The 24,197-nt window shown below is 37.8% G+C and overlaps 2 protein-coding genes across 3 annotated transcripts in view; one reads left to right on the plus strand and one right to left on the minus strand.

Moving 5' to 3' along the window:
- Positions 1–10,784, plus strand: part of RNF32 (ring finger protein 32) — a 103,484-nt gene extending 92,700 nt beyond the window's left edge. The window contains exons 4-9 of the mRNA XM_035570203.1: positions 1,583–1,729; positions 3,456–3,487; positions 3,918–4,042; positions 4,253–4,361; positions 9,986–10,150; positions 10,545–10,784. Coding sequence (XP_035426096.1) covers positions 1,583–1,729; positions 3,456–3,487; positions 3,918–4,042; positions 4,253–4,361; positions 9,986–10,150; positions 10,545–10,784 — 818 coding nt within the window. The remainder of the gene's footprint in view (positions 1–1,582; positions 1,730–3,455; positions 3,488–3,917; positions 4,043–4,252; positions 4,362–9,985; positions 10,151–10,544) is intronic.
- Positions 10,785–17,462: 6,678 nt separating this feature from the next.
- Positions 17,463–24,197, minus strand: part of LMBR1 (limb development membrane protein 1) — a 69,818-nt gene continuing 63,083 nt past the window's right edge. For both annotated transcript variants that reach the window (XM_050708980.1, XM_050708981.1), the window contains 2 exons: positions 22,585–22,746; positions 17,463–20,887 (listed from right to left, as the gene is read on the minus strand). In XM_050708980.1, coding sequence (XP_050564937.1) covers positions 20,805–20,887; positions 22,585–22,746 — 245 coding nt within the window. In that variant the 3' untranslated portion in view covers positions 17,463–20,804. The remainder of the gene's footprint in view (positions 20,888–22,584; positions 22,747–24,197) is intronic.

Below are 24,197 nucleotides of genomic sequence, written 5' to 3' on the forward strand. Positions count from 1 at the left end.
TTGAGTACATTTTACTGCACCAGAATTGAAAGACAATGATATGCAGTGTTAAAGTATATTTTACGTTTTGAAAATACAGTGCTGTAAATATGTATGCACAGTGCTGCTTGAGACTGAGAGGTTTGAATTGTAGCCCATAGCCCACAGGCAGAGCTGTGAGCTCCCTTCCGGACATGTGGATGTGCTGCCATCATTTCCAGGTATCGCATTGTGTGGGAACTGAAAGTGTGCCGCCAAGATATTTCATATATGACCACCAATGCAATTTATGGTATTGATTCAAATTTTCTTTTGCTACTTAGGTTTATATGCATTGCAAAACCACTGGTTGACATTTGGTTTGATACCTTTACAAGGGCAACAAAAGTAACAAGGTGGTGTGCCTGTGAACCAAACCCTAGGTGCAGAAAGGAATTTCCAAGTAGTTCCAAAGTACGCTGACATTGCTTGAAATCTCAAAGCCGTCCAGTTGTTCTAAGATATGGACTCAAATTTGTTGTGCATGTTTGAAGCTATAAGGAAGGTCTATGCAAAGATTTTGGTAGGATCCTTTCTCTGGTGTGAATGAAAGACTTGACCCTTCCCATTTACAACTAAATCTGTCATCTAGGCATCATCGGCTTGCATTCTAACTATTCCTCTTCCTTACTTTAATGTTCCTCTTCCTTTCTGGTTTTAGAAAATACTATTGGTGTCCTGTTATGAAGTCATGCTTTGCCTTATTACACATACCTAGGGCATTCATCCACTGACTATAGTCAGTCCACACAAGCTGCTTCCTCTGGTCATCCAAAGATGACAAAAATCTATTCTTTGCTGTACCCACTAGCGTCCTTTTTATACTACTGAGATACTGATCCTGGCCTTTATCTGGCATTTGTAGGGTGGGAAATATTGTAATACTTTCACTAAGTCCTCCTTTGAGAAGGTGGGGATTTGTTGTGGATGTTCAGCAAAGCACCTCACAGTTATTGTTTAAGATTGACTAGATCAGCTACCAAAAGTCACTGGTGACCTGTGAAAAAGTCACTGTCATTGGTGTCCTGTGACCGTCTCTTTTATTTTGTCAAGCTCCTTCTCTTGCATCCATCACAGTCATACTACACTTCAGCATTTCTCACCACCTTTTTTTATTATACTGTTTCATTCATGTTTCATTTTATTTCAAGAATACAGAAATGCAATGTTAAAGAAATCATTACAAATGAATTCCCCCTCATTTGGTTTATACTTACAATTTGAAATTATGTTATTGTGCACTGTTACATTGTCTAGTTAGTTATCCCTCTCTTAATAGCTGTGAACAGGTATCAAATTCATATTGCTTAGCAAATAAGTTTACGTTTTTAAAATTCCTATATAAATCCTGTAATTAAAAGAAGTTCCAAAATTAGTAAATAGCTAGCTAATAGTAGGAAGTATGTTGCCCGCCAGTAGTTTGTTTGATGATAAATTTATATGAAGTATTTGTATAAGTATTTTTAAATAAATGCATTATCAACGAATTTCACATGAAGAAAAGCTATTGTCTGTATCTGCCAGTGGGCATTATTCAGTGATTTGTTGTTATTGCTGTCTGCAGCTCAGAAATTAGGACTAGTTGAGCCCCCTTCCTTGCCACTAACTGCTGAAGAATGGGCAAAAATAAAGCAGAGATCCGTACAGCATGGGGATTCCATACAGCCTTGTGCAATATGCAGGGAAGAGTTTGCACTTCAGCCTCAGGTACGTATCTGTGGACTACACAATTTAATTAAGATTTTCCAGAGTTACTGCTAAGACTCATTAGGTGAAGGAGGAAAGGAAGGAAATCAAAAGGTCAACCGTAAGACACCATCTAGTATTTAATAGCTGGACCTAGCTATTATCGGCCTATTCTGAAAGTATTTTGGAAATGAGATGTTAGAGAAATGTTGCTACTGTTTGATCGCTGATGATGTTATGACAGTAGAGGAGAAGGCAGTCAGCAATTTTTGTCTGCTCTTGCAAAGCAAATATAGGCTATTTTTTTGCTCCATTTAAACTCCTGTTAGATCTGATCTTATCCTTTGCTCATCAGAATGGTAAATATTCACTAATTATACAATTTCAGATATGTTCAGATATGTTTTGTTTTCTCACAAGTTTTATTACTTTGTAGTTTAATTCAATAGTTATTTCTCTGTGGAAAATGGAAGTAGGTGTACTCTTAATACCATTCCGTCACTTACTTCAGTTATCTGAATGAACGCTTGCATTTTACCTTGGTGGCCATGTGTGTAGCATCATGCTTTATTAGATTCTCTCGTGTATCATCTTGAAAATGTTAAGCAAAAGGGACAAATGACTGATTGAAGAGGAGTGCAGCTCCTGAGAGGCGATGATGGTAATTAGAAGAATTACCTGAACTGCTTGCAAGTTTCTTTCCACAGTGTGTTTCAGGGTGCTTCTTTTCTGCCTCTTCCCCCTTTTTAATTTGTTTTCCTTTAAGATTTTTTACAGCCAAGTCTGTGATGTGAATCAAGGTCTTTAATAACCTTAAATGGAGTTGCTTCCTTTTACATCAACATTAACTGGAGGTGTACAATTGTCCAAAGACAGGTGGGATGGATCTGGCAAAAGACCATTCTGCCAATTTCTGGCTACCTAGAAGTCTAAAGCTTGACAAGAGAGAGCAAAAGACAGCACTCATTAAGAAGGTTACTTTAGATTTGGCACAAAAAGGGAAATGCCTCTGGAATTCTTTTTGTCCTTAGTGTTTCGTTAGCTTTCATCCCTCAAGGGAAAAAAGCCACTGTATCTGAAAGCTTTTCCTTCAGCTGGCTGCTAGCCATTAATCCTTTTGTGTTTGCAAGCTCAATAGTGCACACTACTTGTTCTGGTTTTCACTCCTTTCCCAGTTTTTCCTTCCTCTAAGAGCCAACTGCCTTTTTTGTCCAACTCTGTATCTTTTGTCAGGATGGAGATCATCAGCATTTGGTGGGAATTTAGGTCAGATAAAGGTGAAGTTTTCTTGTAGCCTGTGAACATGCTTTCTCTTTTTTTTTTCTTTTTTTTCTTTTTTTTCTTTTTTTCTTTTTTTTTCTTTTTTGTATGTGTGAAATGCTGCATTTGATGTATATCACTTCTTGAAATTTAACGTCTTTATGGGGAAAACAGAAAAAAAATAATCAGCTTTCATTTTAAGTACTTGTTCCGTAATCGTTTGCTCAAGTCAATGGCAGTTGGCATTTCTTACTTTCTGCCACTCCATGTGTTGTCAATGCAAAAATTCACAAATTGGTTTAAGCTGTTATTTATTAAGTAATTTGTATAGAAGACTAATTTTATTTTCACCAGAAAGAATGCAATGGTCACAGAAAGAAAGTGATGACCTTTCAGGCAGTCAGAATTTTTCTTGTTGTCAACATTTTTTACTTTTCAGCTTTTATAATGGCTTTAAGTTGGGTTTGTGTTTTTTTCCTTGGTAAAATAAGTGCTGCTTTCATGTTCCCATGTATTTCATAAAGTGAGTATGCTTTTGTTTAACAGTTCAAACATATATGTGTGTTAAACTACTTAAGTGAATATCTTAATGAATTAAATATAATCTTGAGAAATAATTTTGTTTCCAGATTCTTACAGTAAGAAATATAACTTAAGGCTATTTTATGATGAGTCCCTTCATTCCATTTTATTATCTATTTAAAGCTGTATGGGAAATCATAGTTTGTAACTGTATTTGTATACCAAAAAAAAACCTCATAGCTTAAAAAAAAAAAACGCATAGCAATATATTTACATTTGCAAATTTCTCTAATATTTTAATTATAAAAATAAACATTCTATATAGTTTTCATAGATTGTTGCATGAACCTTTTACATTCTGTAATCCAACCAGTTTTGCATGTTCCAATGATATCAAATATATTGTAATTAATTGCAGTTATTTTTTTCAGGCATGCCTGAAAGCCTTTGAAAAATTTACAGGTAAAAAGTCTTTTCCTATGTGTAGGAAAAAGCAGTACCAGACCAGAGTAATACATGATGGGGCCCGCTTGTATAAAATAAAGTGTGCTATTAGGTAAGCCCTACTTCTGCTAGAGGCATCATCACTGGATGATACTTATTTCCAAATAATGTTCCAAATTTGTTAAAACTTTAATAAGAAACTAGACAGAATGAATGCAGTACAGAAGCTAATGTTTGGGGGAAAAAAATGTAAAATGATTGTTTCATGTAAATACTAAAATTATATAATTTTCCTCTTCTTGAACAATCCTGTTTCTTACAGAATTCAAGCCTCCCGGAGGGGATATATTGTTAGAAAATGGTATAAAAACTTGAGAAAAACTGTGCCTCCTAAAAACAGCAAACTAAGAAAACAGTTCTTTGAGGGAAAGGTATGTTGGACTCACTTCTGTGGTCCATTTCTTTGATGTGATTCAGCTGCCTTAAATCAAAACTCTTGAGTATCTGCTCTCTACTTTTTCATTTATTCCTTGTCGCTTGTACCAAGCAAGCAGCACTGGAAACACTCTGTTGTTCTGTTAGTCTCCTCAAGCCACCCTCTTTTCAAGGTAAAAGCAGGAAAAATAATTTAAGGCCTGCCTTTTGCCTTGGCCAACAACAACAAGGCTTTTTGTGAGTCTCTATTTCCCTTCCCTTTCTGATAAATCACAGTAATCTGTTACCCATGAGGGGGTGTAGTTAGGGAAGAAACAAATAAATGCATAAACAATCATATCCTCCTTACACTCTCAGTGTTCCTTCACTCAGCACGGAACTGGATAGTTCCATCCTGTAGATTTGCTCTTCTCTAACTTCTGCTGAAATGCAAGTCAGACTATAATAAATTGGGGTCCTGACCCCATACAAATTAGGCCGTATCAGGTACAAGGATTTTGCAGTGACCCTGCATCCCTTTAAGCATGCAGCTGCAAAGTCCCAGTGCTATCCTCAAGTTCTTTGCCAATTTCCCACCTTTCCCAGTTTAATAACAGTCAATCCAATGCAACTTTTCAGTAACAAAAAACACTCTGGTGAACAATTACAAGACCATCCCTCAGACAGCGAGAGATGCCATCTTCCAGTCCAGGTTACGAAACAGCCTGATGAACAGAGATTAACAAAGCCCCACAACACATTAATTTCAATGTAGCCAGTGCTTACAACTAGGAAAATAACCCACATTGCAAGCTAAATCAGTGGTAGGTTTAAACCAATACTTGAATCAATCTGGTTTATTTTTTATTGTTGGTTGTTTGTGTTTTGTTTTGGTTTTTTAATCAATACTATATTCAAATAGAAGAGCGCTTGCAGAAAAATGCTTCTTACTGTCTATCCTTTCATCGTTTGCCACATTATTTGGTTGTATCCTGTTAGAGCACAGCTTTGGAGGCAGGGACCCTCTCTTGCTGTATTATACATTTATGTCTGATATGTATGTATGATGGATACCCTACAGATGATCTTGCAGACTGTTGCAACGAAATTGATACCGCTGTTCTGCTTCTGTGGTGCTGGTGGCAATGGGAGACAGGAAATACTGCTCTCAGCCTGGCTACTCAGACAGTTCAGTGGTTGCTGTGCTGCCTTGTAGTTAATGCAAAGTCCTTCTTTAGTTGAAAACAGAAATGGGGGTAACTGAAGAAGGCTAATGTTACACATGAAAGTACTTAAGCGTTTAAGTTTGAAAGAAGTGAATACTTTGGCTTGTGACTGTCCTCAAGTAGCATGATGAGAACAGACAACAGAAACAGATTTTTCTGCATGGAGGACTGGGGAACAATGTTGTATGCCTCTTTCCCAACAAGGTTATCAACCTTCTGTAGGCTCAAGATACCATGCTTAGTTACACACAATGTCCCAGTAATGGGAAGCTGAAGAAAGCTTCTAAATGTGCTGAAAGTTCAGCTGAGTGCTATTGGTTAAATTATTTTTTTTCTCACCAGACTTCTGATGTCTGCAATAGCTGTCTATTAAGCTACCTACAATGGGCTAGCTTTTAGAGACCCTATCTTAGGTAACAGTTTTAAGGAAGAAACAAACAGATAAAACTGCTCACTTTTTATCAGATGATAGTAAGCCATGGGATAATCTTCTTTTAAGATTGTGTCCATGTATAGTTTTAAGCATTAGGAAATAATTCTCATACATAACACTTCACTATTTTGTAGGGAACAAAATTGGAACTAATTCTTCATGTTCTATTAAGAATAAACTTATAAAGTCGTCTTATATGGATTAGCTAGGTTTAAATGAATTCAGTACCAATTACAATTAAAGGATATACATTCATTTTTCTTAGTGGCTCTCAAGTGGGAATTGTAGATGAGTTTTCCTACTGTTAGCTCTTATACTTTTAAGTGTTGGTTGATGAAAACACTAGAGAAATTTTTCACAAGGAGCTATCCATTTCCAGAAGCTAAAAAGCTTTTCTAAAATAAATTTTGCCTCTCAAGCTTGTGCTGTGCTTTTAAAATGTCACTTCCTAAATGTTAGCATAATCAAACAGCATCACAACTGGAAAAAAAAAATCAAAATTTTAATAACCCCCCTTCTTCTGGAAGGATGACAAAGGTTAAATGTCAGGTTTCATACTCTTAAATAAATATCACAAAATAAAAAAAAAATGATGTCTGAAATATTAGTTCTAGAAGGACATACATTACTTGTTTCAGGGTCATACAGTAGCCCTTATTACACCTATGATTAAATTTTTTAATAATCTAGATCAAAGGAGATAAGAAAGGCCAGAAACCAAACTATGCTGCTTTTTTAGCACTAGTATATGCAGAAAGTAGGGTGTTGCTTCAGCATGTTAGGTAGTGAATTTCTTTGATCTTTTCTATAAACGTCACTTGTGTATGCCATTTAATTGTGGTATATAGCCTTTTATTGGTGCAATTAAATCTTTTCAAATGCATTACATTTTCTTCAGCTTTGCTAAATATGTTGACCATTGTTTAGGAAGCAAGGTAAGTCACTGTGAAATGGTGTAGCTGGCTTTAGTTTCTTCCTCCCCCTCCACGTGATTTCTCCCAACGATTTTAATTTAAATCTCACCAAACAGTATAATGGTCCTGGAATTTGTTTAGTCGTTTGACTTCCTTTATCACACGGAGATGGTAAACATTCTGTTGCTAACTTGAAGTGGCTCCAAGCAGCAAAAAGAGGAGGATATTAAACCAGTAAAAGCTTATCAACTGATTCATTGATATGCTGTAAATTCCAGCCTTTTCGTTTTACTTTTGAGGGTTGCCATAAGTCAACACATTAGTAAGCAATTTGCAGACATTGGATCACTTAAAAAGGCTTCCCTGTGGACAAAGTTCACATCGGTGCTTTGTTTTGTCGTTTTATTTTATCATAGTCTTATGCTGCTGTATAGATGACTGATGTAGTTTTGCATATCAACAGAGTATTTCAAATATTCTGTTTATGCCATGCTGTTCAAGTTGTAAGAAGTCACAGATGCAATACACTAGTATGGCATTTTCAGAAATAAATTCAATTAGTTTCAGATCTGGGGGAAAAAAAAAGTATTCCATGTTATGCAGTAGGACACAGCAAGATTTAATATTTAAATGTTAGAACACAATATAACATTAGCAATTTATACAAAATGCTTATTCCTTTCTGTACATTTTGACAGTACTGTTTTGCCAGTTAACATAAATTTTGAGTTATGTTTCAGTTTCAATTTTTTCCTTCCCAGACCTGGACTCTATTTGCTGTTTGATGAATATGGGTTGGGTCAGGTCATGTTGCAGAAAATACAGGAGTAGCTCAAAGCAGATAGTATCTTAGCAGCAGGGGAACTTAATAGAACACTGTCTTAGGCAGGAATGTTCCTCTCTATTTTTACAGTTTCTGTGCAAGGAAGCTCATGAGGGGGACTCTCAGGATCACTTAGTGAAATGGGCTAGAGAAACACAAGTGAGAGCTCAGAGAAGTGGAGGGCTTCTCCCTGCTGAGGGAAAAGGGAACAAACAGTGCAGGCACAGAAAGAAAGTGGGCACTACTTAGTTTAATGCAATCCCAGCCACTTTCTCTGCCTCCTGCTTTCTGCTCTCATTGTTGGTTAATTTTCCTCAGCGGTCTGTCGAGTAATACTGTAGTTCACAAAGACAGACCAAGTCCTGGAGCTGACCACATGCTGTTTGTGTTGCTCTCAGATTTGCAGAAATAGATGCTGGACCAGGGCCAAGTTAAAATGTGGTTGTTTTCCCTCAAATTTTGAGTCCTGAGAGGCTCTCAGTGAAAGATAAAGCATCTTCATGGCTGCTCTAGCTTCCCATTACATTGCCCTAGCTTTCTTATGAAAACAATTCAGGTCTGTTCAAGTTTGATACTGACATAAATTAAGACTGAGCATAAATCAGGACCAATGCAGATCCAGTTTTAGAACTTAGGTAACAACAGTTCAAATTAAGCAGCGACATTCCTAGTTTTTGTTAAATATATAATCACCTCAAGCCATCGAAGACCGACTCTGATTAAGTGTAGTGCATTGGTATTTCACATCTCAGTCATTATTTGGGATTGTTTGGAAACCACATAGTGTAAATATTGAAGGAGGCCTGTGGTGGGATTTTTGTTTATTTTTTGTTTTACACATACCACTAAAGGTCAGTGTGCGTGTTTGCATGGAACAGAATTACCTTTTTCTTCCTTGTCGGTGAGCAATCATGAAGGAAGCACAAGATTACCCATCTGCTCTCTGCTAGATATAGAATTTCTCCCACAAAATTCGTAAGTACTGCTTCGTTTCATATCAGGCTGTGATTTATATGCATACACCATGCAGGGAGTCTCAGAGGAATTTCATTTTTATTTAGTTACACTAAGTTCACACATCAGCATCACGTAACACTTTAGCTAAGCCCAATTGGCACTGACAGGTGGATACGTCCTTTCACAATATGCTGTTGTGCTAGAGATCACTTGCAAATACAGCAAGTCATAATAGGTCTCAGCTATCACCAAATTAAACTGTAAAATAAAAAGAATACACAGGATCAAAGCTAACAGCAAGAACCAAATAACCCATCTTATGTGATGGTTTTCAAGATTTCTCTCATCTGGACACTTGCAATATTTGTCTCCTTGAAGTCTCTATTGAGAAAACAACGGGTTTCACTGGAACACGTTCTCATACATTATGTGAATATATTATTAAAAAAAATTGCTACTATGTTTTTTTCATGTTTGAGAAAGAAACAGGAAGTTCAAAGTTTGAATGATAACTTAGAACATTAAGTTCTAAGGGGGCAGGCAGAGGAGGGAGTTGGCTTCTTGTGTCCCTCAGGTCTAGAAAAGTTTGCCTTGAATACTCTGATGTATGCTATGAAAGGTCACTTTAGCAGTTGTAAGGGAGCATGTCCTAGTATAAAAAGCTGCCAAGAAAAGTAAAATGAAGCAATAAGAAAGTGTTCAGGCACCAGTGAGGTGCCTGACCTTGACAACTCCTACTACCTCACCCCTCGCTTCCCACCCCTTCCTCCCTGAAAAGATGGCTCACTGTTTTCCTATTGAGTTTTCACTCAAAGGAAATGTATGGAGAGGAAGGGTCACATTCCAACACCTGTAACATGACCAGGCAGTGCTTTACAAAACTGCTTTAACTATTTACAGGCAGTCTCTCCACAGCCAAGTCTAAAACTCGTGTGACTCCCTACAAAACTTCAAGATAGTGTGGTAGCAACAAGAGAAATTTCTATGCAGTCTTTCACTATAACACAGCTGTACTCTCTCTGCTCCACCCAATGGGTTAAGAATGCTACATCTATCTTCAGAAAGTTCATTCAAAACTGTGTTTTTTTCCCAAAGTATAATAGTCCATCAGTAGAGGCGGGGGACTTGATGTTCCTAACCTTTAAATCAGCACTGGACACCAGCTAAAATTGTAACAAGATTCTGTAGATCATGTAGCTAACGAGGCCCTCTTGTCCAAGAGCTGATAATTCCACATATGAACTGTTCGTAAGCAACTCCAGGTCTAACAGGTCACTTTTCCTTTCAGGTTCAACAGATCAGTAATCATCTGTTGAGTTCTTATGACATAAACCTAGATGATTTTTTTTCCGTGATAGATTCCACTATAGCTGCAAGTCGAGATGTGTTTCAGCAGGTGGAAGGAAAAGAGATGTTTATAAGTGAAAATGACTGGGAGAAGATCCAGATGCAGGTTGGTGGACTTTGTTTGTTTGTTTAAAACCAAGAAGTTCTGCACTCTTATATAAGTTTATTTGCTCTTTTAAGGCACAGCAATCTTCAGCACAACTATGATTTTCTTGATTCCTTTTCTTTGTGTTTTTTTTTTTAATATAACCTATTTCAAATCAGGGATGTTAAAAAAAAAAAAGTTTTACAGTTCAGAGATTTACTCATACTTCAGCAGCATCTCTCTTCTATTCCATTAAATATCCCAAAAAGACCCTAGACAAAATTGAGTGAAAATGTTCTTAGAATGTTCAAATTTTGACAAACCTAATTAGCAATCTTGCTGATATATTTATATTCTATTGTTTCGCTATTCTACAGGTTTTTGTGTTGTCGTTGTTTTTATTTTGTTTATTTAGGCATTGCAGCAGGAGATAGTTGACTGTCCTATCTGTATCATGCCACTCAGTTCGACTTCTCATCCTGCCAGTATCCTTTCTGGTAACAGCAATCAGTTTTCACGACAGGCTGTTCTGCTTTCTTGTTCACATCTGTTTCATCATACCTGTCTTCAAGCATTTGAAGAGTTTTCCTTGGGAGTACGGCATATTTGCCCTTTATGTCGCTCATATTACCAAAAGAAGGTCCTCAAATGTTGATCCATATAGCTCAATGAACTTCCTAGGAGAACATATGTGACAACACATGTACTTCTAACTTTGGAGCCTTTTCAGATCCAGATCTTTCAAGAACAAACAGTTTTTATATGTACTATGGTATTCACTCTGTATTTAGAGAAATAAAAATTAGAAGGGTGCTGTTACTTCACTTTTATATTCAGTTTCACCTTTTGTCTCAGCATTTTTCTTCTCCCTCCGTCAGTCCCATCCTCCCCAAAGATGATGCAAAGTTGATTTCAGCATTGTGTTCCTTCAGCAAAACACCCCTGTTAGCCCTTACCTGTGTGTTTTTATGCCTGATGTTTTGCAGCACAGGTACTGTGTTCTGTTTCTATGGGTTCTACAGATCAGCTGGTTAATAACTCAACTGAAAGGCAGCCAGAAAGCTGTCTATAGGGGTTTCAGAGATGGTTATTGTTAAGAATTTCTGGAGAATGTGTGACACACTAAAGGACTAGTAATTGATAAACCTATCTTGAAACCAGGGATGGGAAAAAGAAATCCTGAGGATCTGCACAGTTTCACTTTGTTTCCTAAAAAATACTGGTAACGTGCTACTTAAAAAGAACTAGTATGTGACATGGGCTTTGCCAAGAAAAAAAAAAATATCAAGCCAATTTAGTTCATTTGTGCAACAGGATACAGCCCCACAGATGTAGCAGAACCCATGAAGTGTCACACTTTAAGACTTCAGAAACTCTCCTACGTGATACTTTAATGAGCAGGCTTTGGAATACCAGTATCAGAAGAAATAAAGTTGGTCTACAAGTGCAATACAATTCAAAGTCCAAGAGCAAATATACACTTAAATAGGAATAACCCTGTGTATAGTATCAAAGAATGCTTGGGGTTGAGAAGGGACCTTAAGGACCACCCACTGCCACCCCCTGCCATGGGCAGGGACCCCTCCCAGCAGCCCAGGCTGCCCCCAGCCCCATCCAGCCTGGCCTTGGGCACTGCCAGGGATGGGGCAGCCACAGCTCCTCTGGGCAGCCTGGGCCAGGGCCTCACCACCCTCATAGTGAAGAATTTCTTCCCAATATCTAATCTAAATCTCCCCTTTTTCAGTTTAAAGCCATTCCCCCTTGTCCTATCACTACACTCCTGACAGAAAGTCCCTCCTCCCTCCCCAGCTTTCCTGTACCAGACTTCTAGTACCTAAAAAGGAGGCCTATAAGGTCTCACCAGAGCCTCCTTGTCTCCAGGCTGAACAACCCCAGCTCTCTGAGCTTCTCTTCACAGGAGAGGTGCTCCAGCCCTCAGAGCAATCCCTCTGAGCCCGTATCAATGTAGCAATATATAGGCTTTGTCTAGAAAAACATCCAGAAATATATATTTGTTCAGTATGAATGAATGGTGTTACAAAAGAGACCACAAAAGCAAACAAAAAACTATCGAAGACATGCCTGCTGTCATCTGAGGCCTCAAGCTTGGAGGTTACCGTGTCCAGTTCTGAGCAGTGCATTTCTAGAAACACACGAAGGTCCCACAGGTAAGCAAAAAGGATGAGAGGCCAGCATCAAACTGCTGATAGAACTTGGAGGTTACTTCTTATGTAGGAGAGAATAAAAATGGAACAGCAGCCTTTGAGCCTCAGAAGAGCTGATACAAGCCAAAAGAGTTGGCTCAAAATGGACGTTTGAGAACCGATTTAAAGGTTAAAGTATAGCAAGGGCCATTCACATTTGACATTTAGGAAACCTTGGACAATTAAACGCTGGAATATATTGCCTACAGACAGCACAGAAGTCAAAAAAAAAAAAACAGTCCCTAACAAGATTTTTTGATCCTGTGCAATTGAATGGATGTCTGCAGGTCCTTTCCAGTTGAGTTGTATGGTGCTTGAACTTTTCTTAAAAAATAAAAATATAAAAAGACTAAAGTCTCTAGTGAAACAGTACAGAAAGTCTGAATCTGTTTTAGTTTCAAATAGTTTAAGAAACGTGGTAAGGTTTTTAATATATAAAAATTGCACTTTAGTCAGACTGTTAAAGTATTGAAAATAACTTGTACGTTATAAAATTAGGATATTCTTCTATAAACAAACCCCACTTCCTTGAAGTGGTGTTTGAATTAATTGCATGTCTGCCTTAAGAACAGGGCTGCAATAACTCTGAGTGTACACGAATCTCCATCACATGCCGTACACGTAACTTTAAGAAAAACTGGGAACCTCAAAAGTACATCAAATGGGGAGGGGGGAATAGGATGGGAAGGTAGGAATGCAACCATTCACACCAACTACTGACAGAGTAATTTAGAATAGCACAAGTTTTCTTCATTGCTTCAATTAATAAAAGAAAAAACCCCCACTATGAATCACACTAACTTTATTGAAAACAGTAAAAAAAAAAAATCTTCCTACAAAAACAATGTAACATTACTAACAACGGGGAAAAAAAAACCACTACCACTGCTTTTCACAAAAAAAAAAAAACTCCAAGGCAGCAATTATTTTCATAAAGGTTTTTTAACACAGCAAAAAATACACAACTGAGAACATTATAAAACATATTTCTGGATGACCTAAAATACACTAAGAAAGGTTTGGTGGTAGAAGGTATTTATACAGAATGTCATTCTGATTGTATTAACACTAAGAGCGTGATTTTTTTTTCAGCCACATCTTATTGTGGTCCAATATACAACCATGTGAAAGCAAACCTGTTGCTCAAGACTACAGGATCTACAAAGCCTTAAGCACAAACTGGACCAAGGAGGTACCACTAAATTCACTCAACATCACTCAGCCTCGCACAGTTAAGATTGTGTAATCGGTTTTTTAAGATTTCATTTTACAAAAAAAAAAAAAGTAACACTACTCAAAAAAAAAAAAGTGCGTGATGGAAAATACCTGTTGTCATTGTTACAGTGCCATCAGTACCAACACCAGTAGGAGCACTAGCCCACAACTGTACCTGTCACCTACGGCCACGTGAAGGTGACACAACGTGACGAGGTGGCCAGCAGCACCCTGAGATGTTCTCAGTCTCCTCGGTGGGGATTTTAGAAACAACACTTGATGATGACAAGCCTTTCTGTGTAAGGAATGTTTTTTGTTGTTGTTATTGTTGGTTTTTTCTATTTTTTAATTTAGGCAGCGCAGGGTTTGGTTTCCAACCCCACAAGAAAGTAAGGGAAATCTATCCACATTTTTTGTGTACATGTATGTTTTATACACGTTAAGGTTTCAAATCCGTGACCCAAACATATCTTATTTTTCTACCCATTTGTTTTAAAGCAATAGGAGTCAGGACAAGCCTACCTTAAAAGAATAATAATAATAATTTTTTTCTTCGTTTTGTTACCTAAAGCCAGGGAGGAGACAGTTACACCAGTTTTGTGAAACTAAGTGTTTTGACCCAGGCTGGGAAAGCTTACAGTTAAGGGGAAAACAGAAGTCATGCATCCGTTAATTTTCTCCGTAAACACATCCAATCTATTCACCACACAGGTGCCACCTTCAAGCTGCTTTTCTGAACGATCATTTTACATGGAGAAGGTCTGAACCGTGCTCATACACACAAAATACAAAAGGTACAGAAAAACACGTGAAGTGTCTCACCTTGGTGCCACACAAGGTTTGACTTTGATCAAAACATGGAAGTTAGAGACTGCTGCCACCAGAATGGTCTGCGATACATAAAGCAAGGCAGCACGGCACACCACGAGCTGCACTGCACACTAAAGGCACACACGCGTGCTGTGCCTGAAGCATTTCCATCTCACTTCAAAGTCAGACCTTACATGAGCTCTTGGTAATTTTTTAGAGCACCCACACTGCGATGACAGAATTGTTTTAATGGAATTCAATGGCAGAAAACATGAAGTGCAAATGAGTGAATAAATCCTAATTTTTCACAACAGAACATTTCTAAATTACAGAATTTCTCTGCATGTACCATGTGGAAAAAGAAATACGTTAAAATCAAAACAAGTGCCCTGATTCTTCAACAGCTGGTGTCCACACAGGCACGGAGTATGAGGCATGCAAAGTAAGGTGCTGTTCATGAAACGAGTTTCATCACTGCATTTCCAGTGGCCTTCACTACACACCCTGGTTAACGGGGACGGGTGGAGGGAAGCAAGAGCAAAGACTTGAGGTAAATATACGAGAAATATTTGGATGCCATTTCACAGTATCCTGAGGTGTTCGTGTAGGTGCAAATGAAGAATCAGATACCTGAACCCTGTAAGAACTGGGACTTCCTAATTTCAACATCGATGTGAGGTCTTAATGCAAATACAGCTTTTTAATGGCTTAGATTTAGATATGCCAGGATTACCAACATTTACAGGATATTTCTAATACTGCCAACTTTGCCTGTTTGGAGTCAGCTTCTGCATTTCTTAAAAAATTTAAAGTCACATATATTAAAATCTAAGAGCAATAAATGACAACAAAAAAGATACTTAGAAAAATATGGAAATTAACACAGAACTAGCAAACATCCTCAGCTTCTCTGTTACCAACATGGAGCTTCCTTCACAAATTCACAAGATTCTATAAAGTCAAGGATAGTGTTGCACTCTGAATCACAAAACAGATTTTTAGAAGAATTTATGAAATCTTTTCAATGCCAGTGAAATACTAGCATATTTAGACAATTTTCATATACTAATGATACACAATGCTTATTTCTTTTTGCAAGAAGAGTTTGAGAAGCTACAGTTGTGAAACATTTCAAAAAACCTACCATATTAATTTTCTGCTGGTATATATTGTTAAAGATCAGATCTGCTTAGATTCTTTTCTTTTTGTTATTTCACATTTTTTATACACCAAGAAGAGTATCTATTAGTAATATCAATGCCACTGAATAAGACTACAAATGACTTGAAAACATGGAAAATGAAAGCAAGCCAAGATGTTAATGATTAACAATTAAGGCCAAATTTGGCAAAAAGTTTCAACAGCTCTTGAATTTCATCAACTTACAGATTTTAAATATATATTTTATTTATTTATTTTTACTAAAGCAGAAATCTAAAGACCAACTAGAAAAAGGATGGAAGAGAAAGCAGACTGTCTGCATAGGTGAGATACAGATGTCTCCATGCCATTTCCTCCACCCAACTTCCCAAAATTGTTGTGCAGAGTGGGGATTCTGGAATTCACACCCAGTGTTAATTTCCCACAAGATGTGATCTCCTTCCAATGATTTTGACCAATATTGTCCAGCTTTAATCGTTACACTGAAACATGCAAGAGGTTGTCTTTCGACATGAGCTGAGGAGACGCTGTTCCCTGCAGAACCACACAGCACTCTTGGGACAGCAAGGAACCATTCAAACAAACTGCCTGGACAGAAGGAGTACAATCAGAAAGTAATGGCTTGGTCCCAATGAAATGGAGCTGACAGCGAAGAGCTGTAGTTCAAGAACGTGCACAGTGATCACCCAGAAACCGAGAATCTGTAATCACAAGTAACCTAATTCAGTGACTATGACTGCGTGGCAGAGGGACAAACCATGGGCTGATCTCCTCATGCCTAGAGCAAAGAAGGAGCATCGCAGCTTCTTAGGACAGCATTAGGAGGCTGTGTCTGAAGTCAGGGCACTGGGCAAGGTAGGAGAAGGTGGTAGAGGTTATCAGCATCTGCAGTCTTCACTTGTGCACGAGTTTTTGGAATCCATGTCAAAGCAGGTGGGGGACAGCTCCTGGCTTTGATTGCTCTCACTGAATGGGATGGATTCAAAGGCAGAATTTTTGTAAAGTTCAAATGCTATTAATGTAACTAAAACAGCTTGCTAGTTTACCAACAGCAAATTCCGTATTCAAAATATTAGGTCCTGAAAGATACTGGTGAGAAGTTCATCTATTTGCATCTTAGATACCCTTTAAATGCTAACACAATGTTGTTTCAAGTCAGCACTAAGCAACAAAAATACTAACTCTAAGGGCTAGAGAATGTCATTTCCTTACTTAAAGCATTTAAAGGTTCACAGTTCATATCAACACTTTTTAAAATTAAATAAAGACTTCATTTCTTCTTAAAGAGGTTATTAAATTGGCCATAGTGTTCTGTCCCTACTTAAGTGGCTTTACCAAGATAAAGAATCGTTATTTTACAAATCTGAGCATATGTAAAACAACAGGATTTAGCTATGCTCCTGCAGTTGGTATGCGTTGCTGGAATCCGCAAAGCATAAGGCTCTGCTACTGAACCCTACCTGAGCCCGTCTCACTTCTGGAAGAGGAAGAAAAGAAAGAAGGGAAAAATAACCCAGACCATTCTTACAAAATTCATGGAAAGTCACGTGGACGAAGAAGCCAATTGCTCTTTGCTTTTATCTTACTCTTATCTAATATAGATTGTAATTTTTGTTACGAGCAGGGTCAGCTTGTCTTTACACAGCAGCAGGCGCCCCTGAGCAACTGAAGTAGCCTCAGCTGCTGCAGAGACAAGCGGGTGAGCAGGAGAGAACCAGCAGGACAGACAAGGGCTGCAGCCCTCTTTGCAGTTGTCAATCCTGGTGGCACTTGTGCCAGGTCACATACAGGAGGAAAGCGTCCCTCTGCAGCACCCGTTTGTGTGTGTTGATCCCATTAAGCACAGGGCTGCACGAGGTCCTGCCAGCACGGACACAGCTACAGTGCAGAGCGGGGTCTCCACATGGTGCTCGAGGAGGTACTTGGAACCAGACAAGGAAAGCAGCTTGACAAATCCTTTAATTTCTATGACACTGTAAAACAGCCAACAGGGTAAGAGATACTGGAGGAGCAGGGCCAAAGAGAAACATCACGTTCTGGACAGTAAACAAAGCTTCATATGAACGCAAAAACTGCTACTCGTACAGTAACCAGTGCTGATATTTATTAGCCTAAGGTGTTACTACATATGGATGGTGTGCTTTACACTCAGAAACCCAATATTACAGTTCTGCCACTGCACTCGATATTATGCTACCAACACGGAATATAGCCAAGAAAAGGCTAACCTAAAACACTTAGTTTACATCTATTTTTCTGTTCCTGTGTGGTATCTAGTTAAGATGGAAGCATTTATGTGCTTTTCGCCTCATAAGAAGTGAGGCAGGTGTTAATGTTACTAAGATCAGCTGTATATACCTTGAAGGTATAGACCACCTGACTCTACATGAGTCAAAATACTAGGAATGCATCGTCACTATCCATTAATGAATTACCAGTTGCTTGTATTTAAGTGACCATATGCTTCTGTGAAAAGTATACAGTGACCTGTATCTTACACTTAGTACATCTAAAAGTAGCATTGTGTCTGTAAGAGGTTTTGCATAAGCATGTCATTTCCAAGGCCAAACACAAGATGTGGACAGTGCCACAATATATGCGGTTGATTTTAAAACAAAACACTGCCAGTAATTACACAGGGTAGTTCTGAATTTCTTACCCACAACGTAAAACCACACAGCATCTCAACCATACGCCATATTTTGGTGTAAAATCTTCACTTACATACTCTTAACCCACACATCTCCGACTACACGATCCAGAATGGGTGGGAGCAGACAAGGCTTTCACATTTATTTTGGAAGAGTTTTAAAGTTTTGCCTGAAACTTGCATGCTTATCAGCAGGAACTGTCTCTGCTCCATTAGGTAACTGCCCAACTCACTTTCAGAAATCACACACACTTCATAATTTCATCTCTTTCTATATTCCTGGACTGCTGACGTCAGTGATCTCTCCCCAAAACACCCTGTCAGTCTAACTAGTAAGAAAAGTGTGAAGATCAAGACCTACACTGGTTCACGCTCCCTGAATTTATTCCTTAAATTTCTTCAAAGAGAGTATTTATATGACTGTCTTAAAGTGATGATAACAATAATATTCTAATAAAGCTAACTAGCCTTATATTCCACAATTCACTGGCCCCATTAAGATGCTAGGACAATTTTGGTCATACTATCACTTGCATGGAAAAGTGGGTACGTTTAAGTTATTTTCAACTATAATGTTAATATATAAGGCTACAAGCTCAGAGAATACCTGAATTACACCCCTAATAATAAAGTCTCCCAATATTTTAAATGTAAACACATTTTCAAACAGCTTTTAATTCTAGCTCCCTGTTCTTGGCTGGGGAACTTTGACGCAGGTAAAGATTTCTCACTAAAATGTCAGCATTAAAGTCAAAGAGAAAAAAAATGCTTGGAAATCTTCATAAAAATCAACGAATTTTACTTTAAGTCTTCCAAGACTCAGTACAACACATCAATAGTCAGTTTAATAAGCCTTGAATTCATACTAATCACACAAAAAGTAACTCTCTCATATTTACTACAGCAGTATTTACATTATGCCCCAGTTCAAGTCAGAAACGGCAGCCTGCAAAAAACCGAGAAATCCTCATGTGCACTGGAGCTTGATTTTTGAAGCACTTGGAGAAAAACAAATACAAATAAACAAAACAAAAAAAACTCACATTCACACACACACAGTAGTAAGGTCTACAGCCCAGAGCAGTCATCTCAGGAGAACAGCCCAAAAGTTTCCGACACAAGGTTTACCCCATATTGGAACCACACTGGAGAGTTAGTTGTCACAGCCTGATCGCATGTAAGACCTCAAAGTCCAGACAGACATACTTCAGTTTTACAGAAACTGGAAATAACCAAGAACATTAACTGACTCGCTACATATGGGGCGCACACTGAAGTTGTCCTTATTCCAATCTGTTTGAAGATTACTTGTGGCAGAGCAGGACGAAAGCGCAAACAGATTTTGAATACTTTTGTTGGTGGGTGTTGTTTTTGCCTTTTTTTGTGTTTATTACAGACTGCTTATAGGATTCCTAAGGCTGCAGTGATGCTAAGAAAAAGGACATTACCACCCGCCAATGCCACTCTGAATTTAAGGCCTCTGAGCAGTTAAATTGTAACACCGTGGAAATTCATACTACCAAACTGAACACACAAGTTTTACTTACCAAGCCACCTACGTCATCTCTATAAGCTTAGAATTTAATTTATATCTACACTTGTAGGCCTATATACACGTTCATGTGTACATTAAAAAACAGATTAGTGAAAGATGCTGTGTTTTACCACTGAACAGAAATCCGGGTAACTATAGTATAAATTCAGAGAAATAATTTACTTCAAATTAAAGAACATTGTAAAAAAAACCTGCAACCTCAGCCTCCTAGGCCTGTGCTACTTGCATTGATTACAAGTACTGCTTATACACAGTAGTTCATATAGAATTTTACAGGGCTGTTCTTGGTAGGGTAAGTGACCTCCACGGCACAATAGCTTACAGAACTGTAAGAGCTGTGACAAGGGGTCTACGCAGCTTTTTACAAAGCATACTAGACTCAGATTTAACACTGAAGTTAATCTTCATATTGTGGTTCACTCTATTTGATAAGATATTGCCTGACTACCAGTAAAGCAACCTGGCTTTTATAGCGAAGAACAGAAACTGAAAACGCTGGCCTTCCAAGAAAGCTTCATGATATTAGACTATGAACTGCCTACCGACTCCAGCACGAAAGGAACTGTGGTCTCTACCAGTTACTTTCGTTTTTAACACATTCTTAGTGGAACTGATTATCTACTGCTGAGGATACATGTTCCAGGTAGCTTACATTTCCAGTAAGGGTCCTATTGGGCTTCAAGTGTTGTTGTGTTTTTTTTTAAACCAAGTCCCAAACTTATTCTTCGTAGCTGTGTCTGCATTACACAGGAGGTACTGTGCATTCAAATGGTAGCAGGTTTGCATCTAAAGATACGAGACCGTCAACAAAAAGGAATGCATTATTCTCTTCAGCTTCCAGTCTTCAAGGCACCTCCTGCATTAACTTACTGGGAAATAAACAAGCAGACCAAAAGTTAACTGGAAAGAGAAGAGTCTGATACCGCTAACTTCCACAGAGGCACACCAGCATCAAAAAAATGAGACAACGCTGGACCCAGATCATCAACAAATAAAATCAATATAAAAAAACGCCGATGAGATGACAGGAATGCCATGAGGTTGATGTTTTCAGCTCTGTTGATTGCAGGTGATTGTTAATCACAGTGTTTTCTGATGCCCATTTGCAGACGGCTTTGTCTCAGAGTCTCTTGGATTGTTTGACAGATGAAGCTTATCTAATCCTGCAAAACATTACACAATAAGGAAAAACTAAGATTCTTCCATGTTTCATGCATACAGCTATTCAGAAAGACAGATGCAAACTAGTATTGTTAACATGCTTTCAATTTATATAATAAATATATAATAAATAAATTACATAATAAGTATAATAAACAATACAAGTTTAATGAGATGTCATGAATTAGCAAGGTAAGTCCTTTACATCATTTGCTTTAGGACAAACTTTGAAGTTTCACCTGACCTGTTGCTATAAGCCCACGCTAACTAACGCTGGAGCTCTGCAACAGCCATTACATTATATGGAGTAATCCCTTTACGGCTAAAACAATTACACAAAAACATTATGAAATTTTATTAAAGATAATAAAAGTCACTTGACAGGGATAAATCAAGAAACGAATTGAGGCCTTTTCTCATAACATGACCTTAACTAAATGCTGGGGAATAATGATAAATACATCAACCCACATTACATATCAATCTCGATCAACTACAGAGCTTCTATGAAATTATTTTTAGCACAAAAATCAATGGACAGATTTACACACCCCAGCCTACTAATCTGTTCCCTCCGAGCTTGAGAACTCAACATCACAAATGACAGAACGGACTCTATCAGCCCTAGAGTCTCCTCATTGTATTGCACTATTTAGTAGCTCTGAATTTAACTTATTGCCACCAGCAGAGCCGCACTCCAGGAGGCGCACTCTAGGAAGCGCTCGGATTTTGTTTACCAAGTTCACAACGCTGGAAAGCAGTAATCAGTGAAAACTAACATGTGTACATTTTCAACACTACAAACTGAACCTGCGGTTATAAACAAACACCAAAGTTTCACTGTTGGTCCTTTCGACTTAAGCAAATACTGTTCTATTGTACAAAAGGTAGGAGCTTCATCGTCATTAGTAGAGATGTAGTAACAACCTCTTCGTATCAGATATGTTTTAAGCTTTTTTCGTACTACCATACTTGCAAATTCTTAAACATGAATGCACCACTCGATCAAAATTCTGATTAGATCAGCTATAGGTTTTACTCAACCAGTTATTAAAAATTTCATACATTCTCTACAAGAATTTTCTGAACACGTAGCACTTTAAAACGTTGCAAGAAAGCAGCTGAGATTTCCACTAAACTATTGTTAGGGAACTAATAATTTCCTTTAAACAAACAAACAAGAAAACATATGCAACCTTTTTGGAATGTAGACTATGAAAACAGCCCATTGTAATACACACAAGAAGAATTTAAGGCTTAGATGTCTCAATCAGTATAAAAAAACAAAGGAAAAAAAGATTAAAAACCTGTTACTGCTATCTTTCAACTGCCAACAAATGCTAAGTTCCCCTAAAGAGGTCACTGACAACCACCACTCACACTTTGATACATATTCAGGCTTCGTTTGCATGCTCAGAGTACCAATGAATTTTTATACTCTCACAAAATGGAAAAAAAATCTAATTGCACATCAATAAATACATGTACACATCATTAAGATCATTATACCTAGCTCTCAACTCTTCAGAAATAACACACGGAAATAACAATTCTTTCACACCTTAATTTACAAAAACTTGCTTGCACACAAAAAAAGTTTTCTGTGGGTTATAAGAACTTTAACAGTAGCACAACAAGGTATCAATGCTGGAGAAAGGAAAAGTTCAAGCACAAACTAAGTTGTCAGTGCTACAATTACCTATTGCCTTCAGGAGCTCTTCTCGCACAGCAGAAGTGAACTTTCTGACCAGACATAACGTTGTCATGATAGCAAAGAGCAAGTTGTAAGATAGTACAATATAGAAGTTTCCCAGCCAGTTAAACCTTCCAAAGTCTCCAAGCAGATCAAATCGAGTAATTCCTGTTAAAATTGAATTTGAGATTTGGATTAAAATGTTGGTTACATTTATAGAAGAAACACACGAGTTTCACTCTATTACTTTTTACATATTCTTTTTACATACATTACACAAAATTCTTTAAGACAACATATGGTAAGACACATGGTTAAATACACAAGAAAATGCTATCAAAGTCATTTGCCCACTTACTGACTACTATAAAACCGGAAAACGCTTTTCAAAATGTTTCTTGGGTTTCCTACTAAAATACTTGAATAGTGGTACGTTAAAGTAACTTTTGACTCTGGGTAAGAATTCTGCCTTTATTATTTCAATAAGTATAACTAGGAAAATCGACATAGTATAAAACCTGATTGAAATTTCGTTTTCTCTGAAATCTGTATCTATTCCAGATAACGCTAATGCACGTTGTAGGCCTTCTTATTAAACAATACAGGTAGTTAAATGGATTTCCATGAGATCCTTAACATCTAACAGTAAGCCTTTGTATGTTTTTCAGGACCACTGTTTTTGAAACGGAATTGTAAAGACCTCTTTCCAAGGGCAGTTTTTCTCCTAGAGCTATCCACCTCTACAGCCACAGAGTATTTGCACAGAAGGAAAAGAGTTTGGCTGAAAGATAGTGCTGACAGGTGGTCTTCACAGTGGACCTCTAAACAATGACACTCGGGCTTTGTGCTGATCAAAGGCTAGTCAATCACTAAAGCTAAGTGAGCAAAATGTGTCATTAATGTGTAAGTGTCTATAAGCTATAGGGTACATCCCAGAAGGCAGAAGAGCCACAGGTTGTTCCTTTGCCAGGTCTACATCAAAGACTGCATTGACTAAAAGACAGAATATTGAGATGATACCCAAACATCAGTTGTCTAGAATTGGTGATTCTTCACATTCACGGCAGCAGGAAACTGTGCAGTGAGAAACTACTCCTGGCTCTCAAGTTGCTGGAAGCAAATTTTCTATCATCTTACTGTAAAGGGTTTTTTTTGAAAACTATCACCAGTGATAATAAGTGAAGAGACAGAATTAAAGGTCAGCTATCTTCTTTTCAAAGGTAAACCTGGCACTTACGAATCTAATTGTACCATGATCCTGGCTCAGTCCTCAACACTCCTCAGCCAACCATCACAATGTTAAAGATGTACATGCTTCTTGTACTCAGCATCACTCATTAAAAAATATCATACATACAAATGTATATGGGAATCAAATATGGTATCTAAAGAAAAACATGCCACCATGAAGAAAATGAGAAGATGTTTAAAAGGATAAAGCAAAATAAGACTAAAGTTAATCAGGCAGGTAAAAATTCCAAAAAAGCACAGAAGGTCTTAGCACAAGAAGAAACTGGCTGACTGAATAAGAGGTAAACAGATGAAAAAATAATAAACATGAGTTGCTTTCACACTTGAAGCAAAACAATGTCCTTAAGAACATTTTCAAAGAAACAGCC

This window comes from Cygnus atratus, chromosome 2 (assembly GCF_013377495.2).
Source record: "Cygnus atratus isolate AKBS03 ecotype Queensland, Australia chromosome 2, CAtr_DNAZoo_HiC_assembly, whole genome shotgun sequence".
Taxonomy (NCBI): domain Eukaryota; kingdom Metazoa; phylum Chordata; class Aves; order Anseriformes; family Anatidae; genus Cygnus; species Cygnus atratus.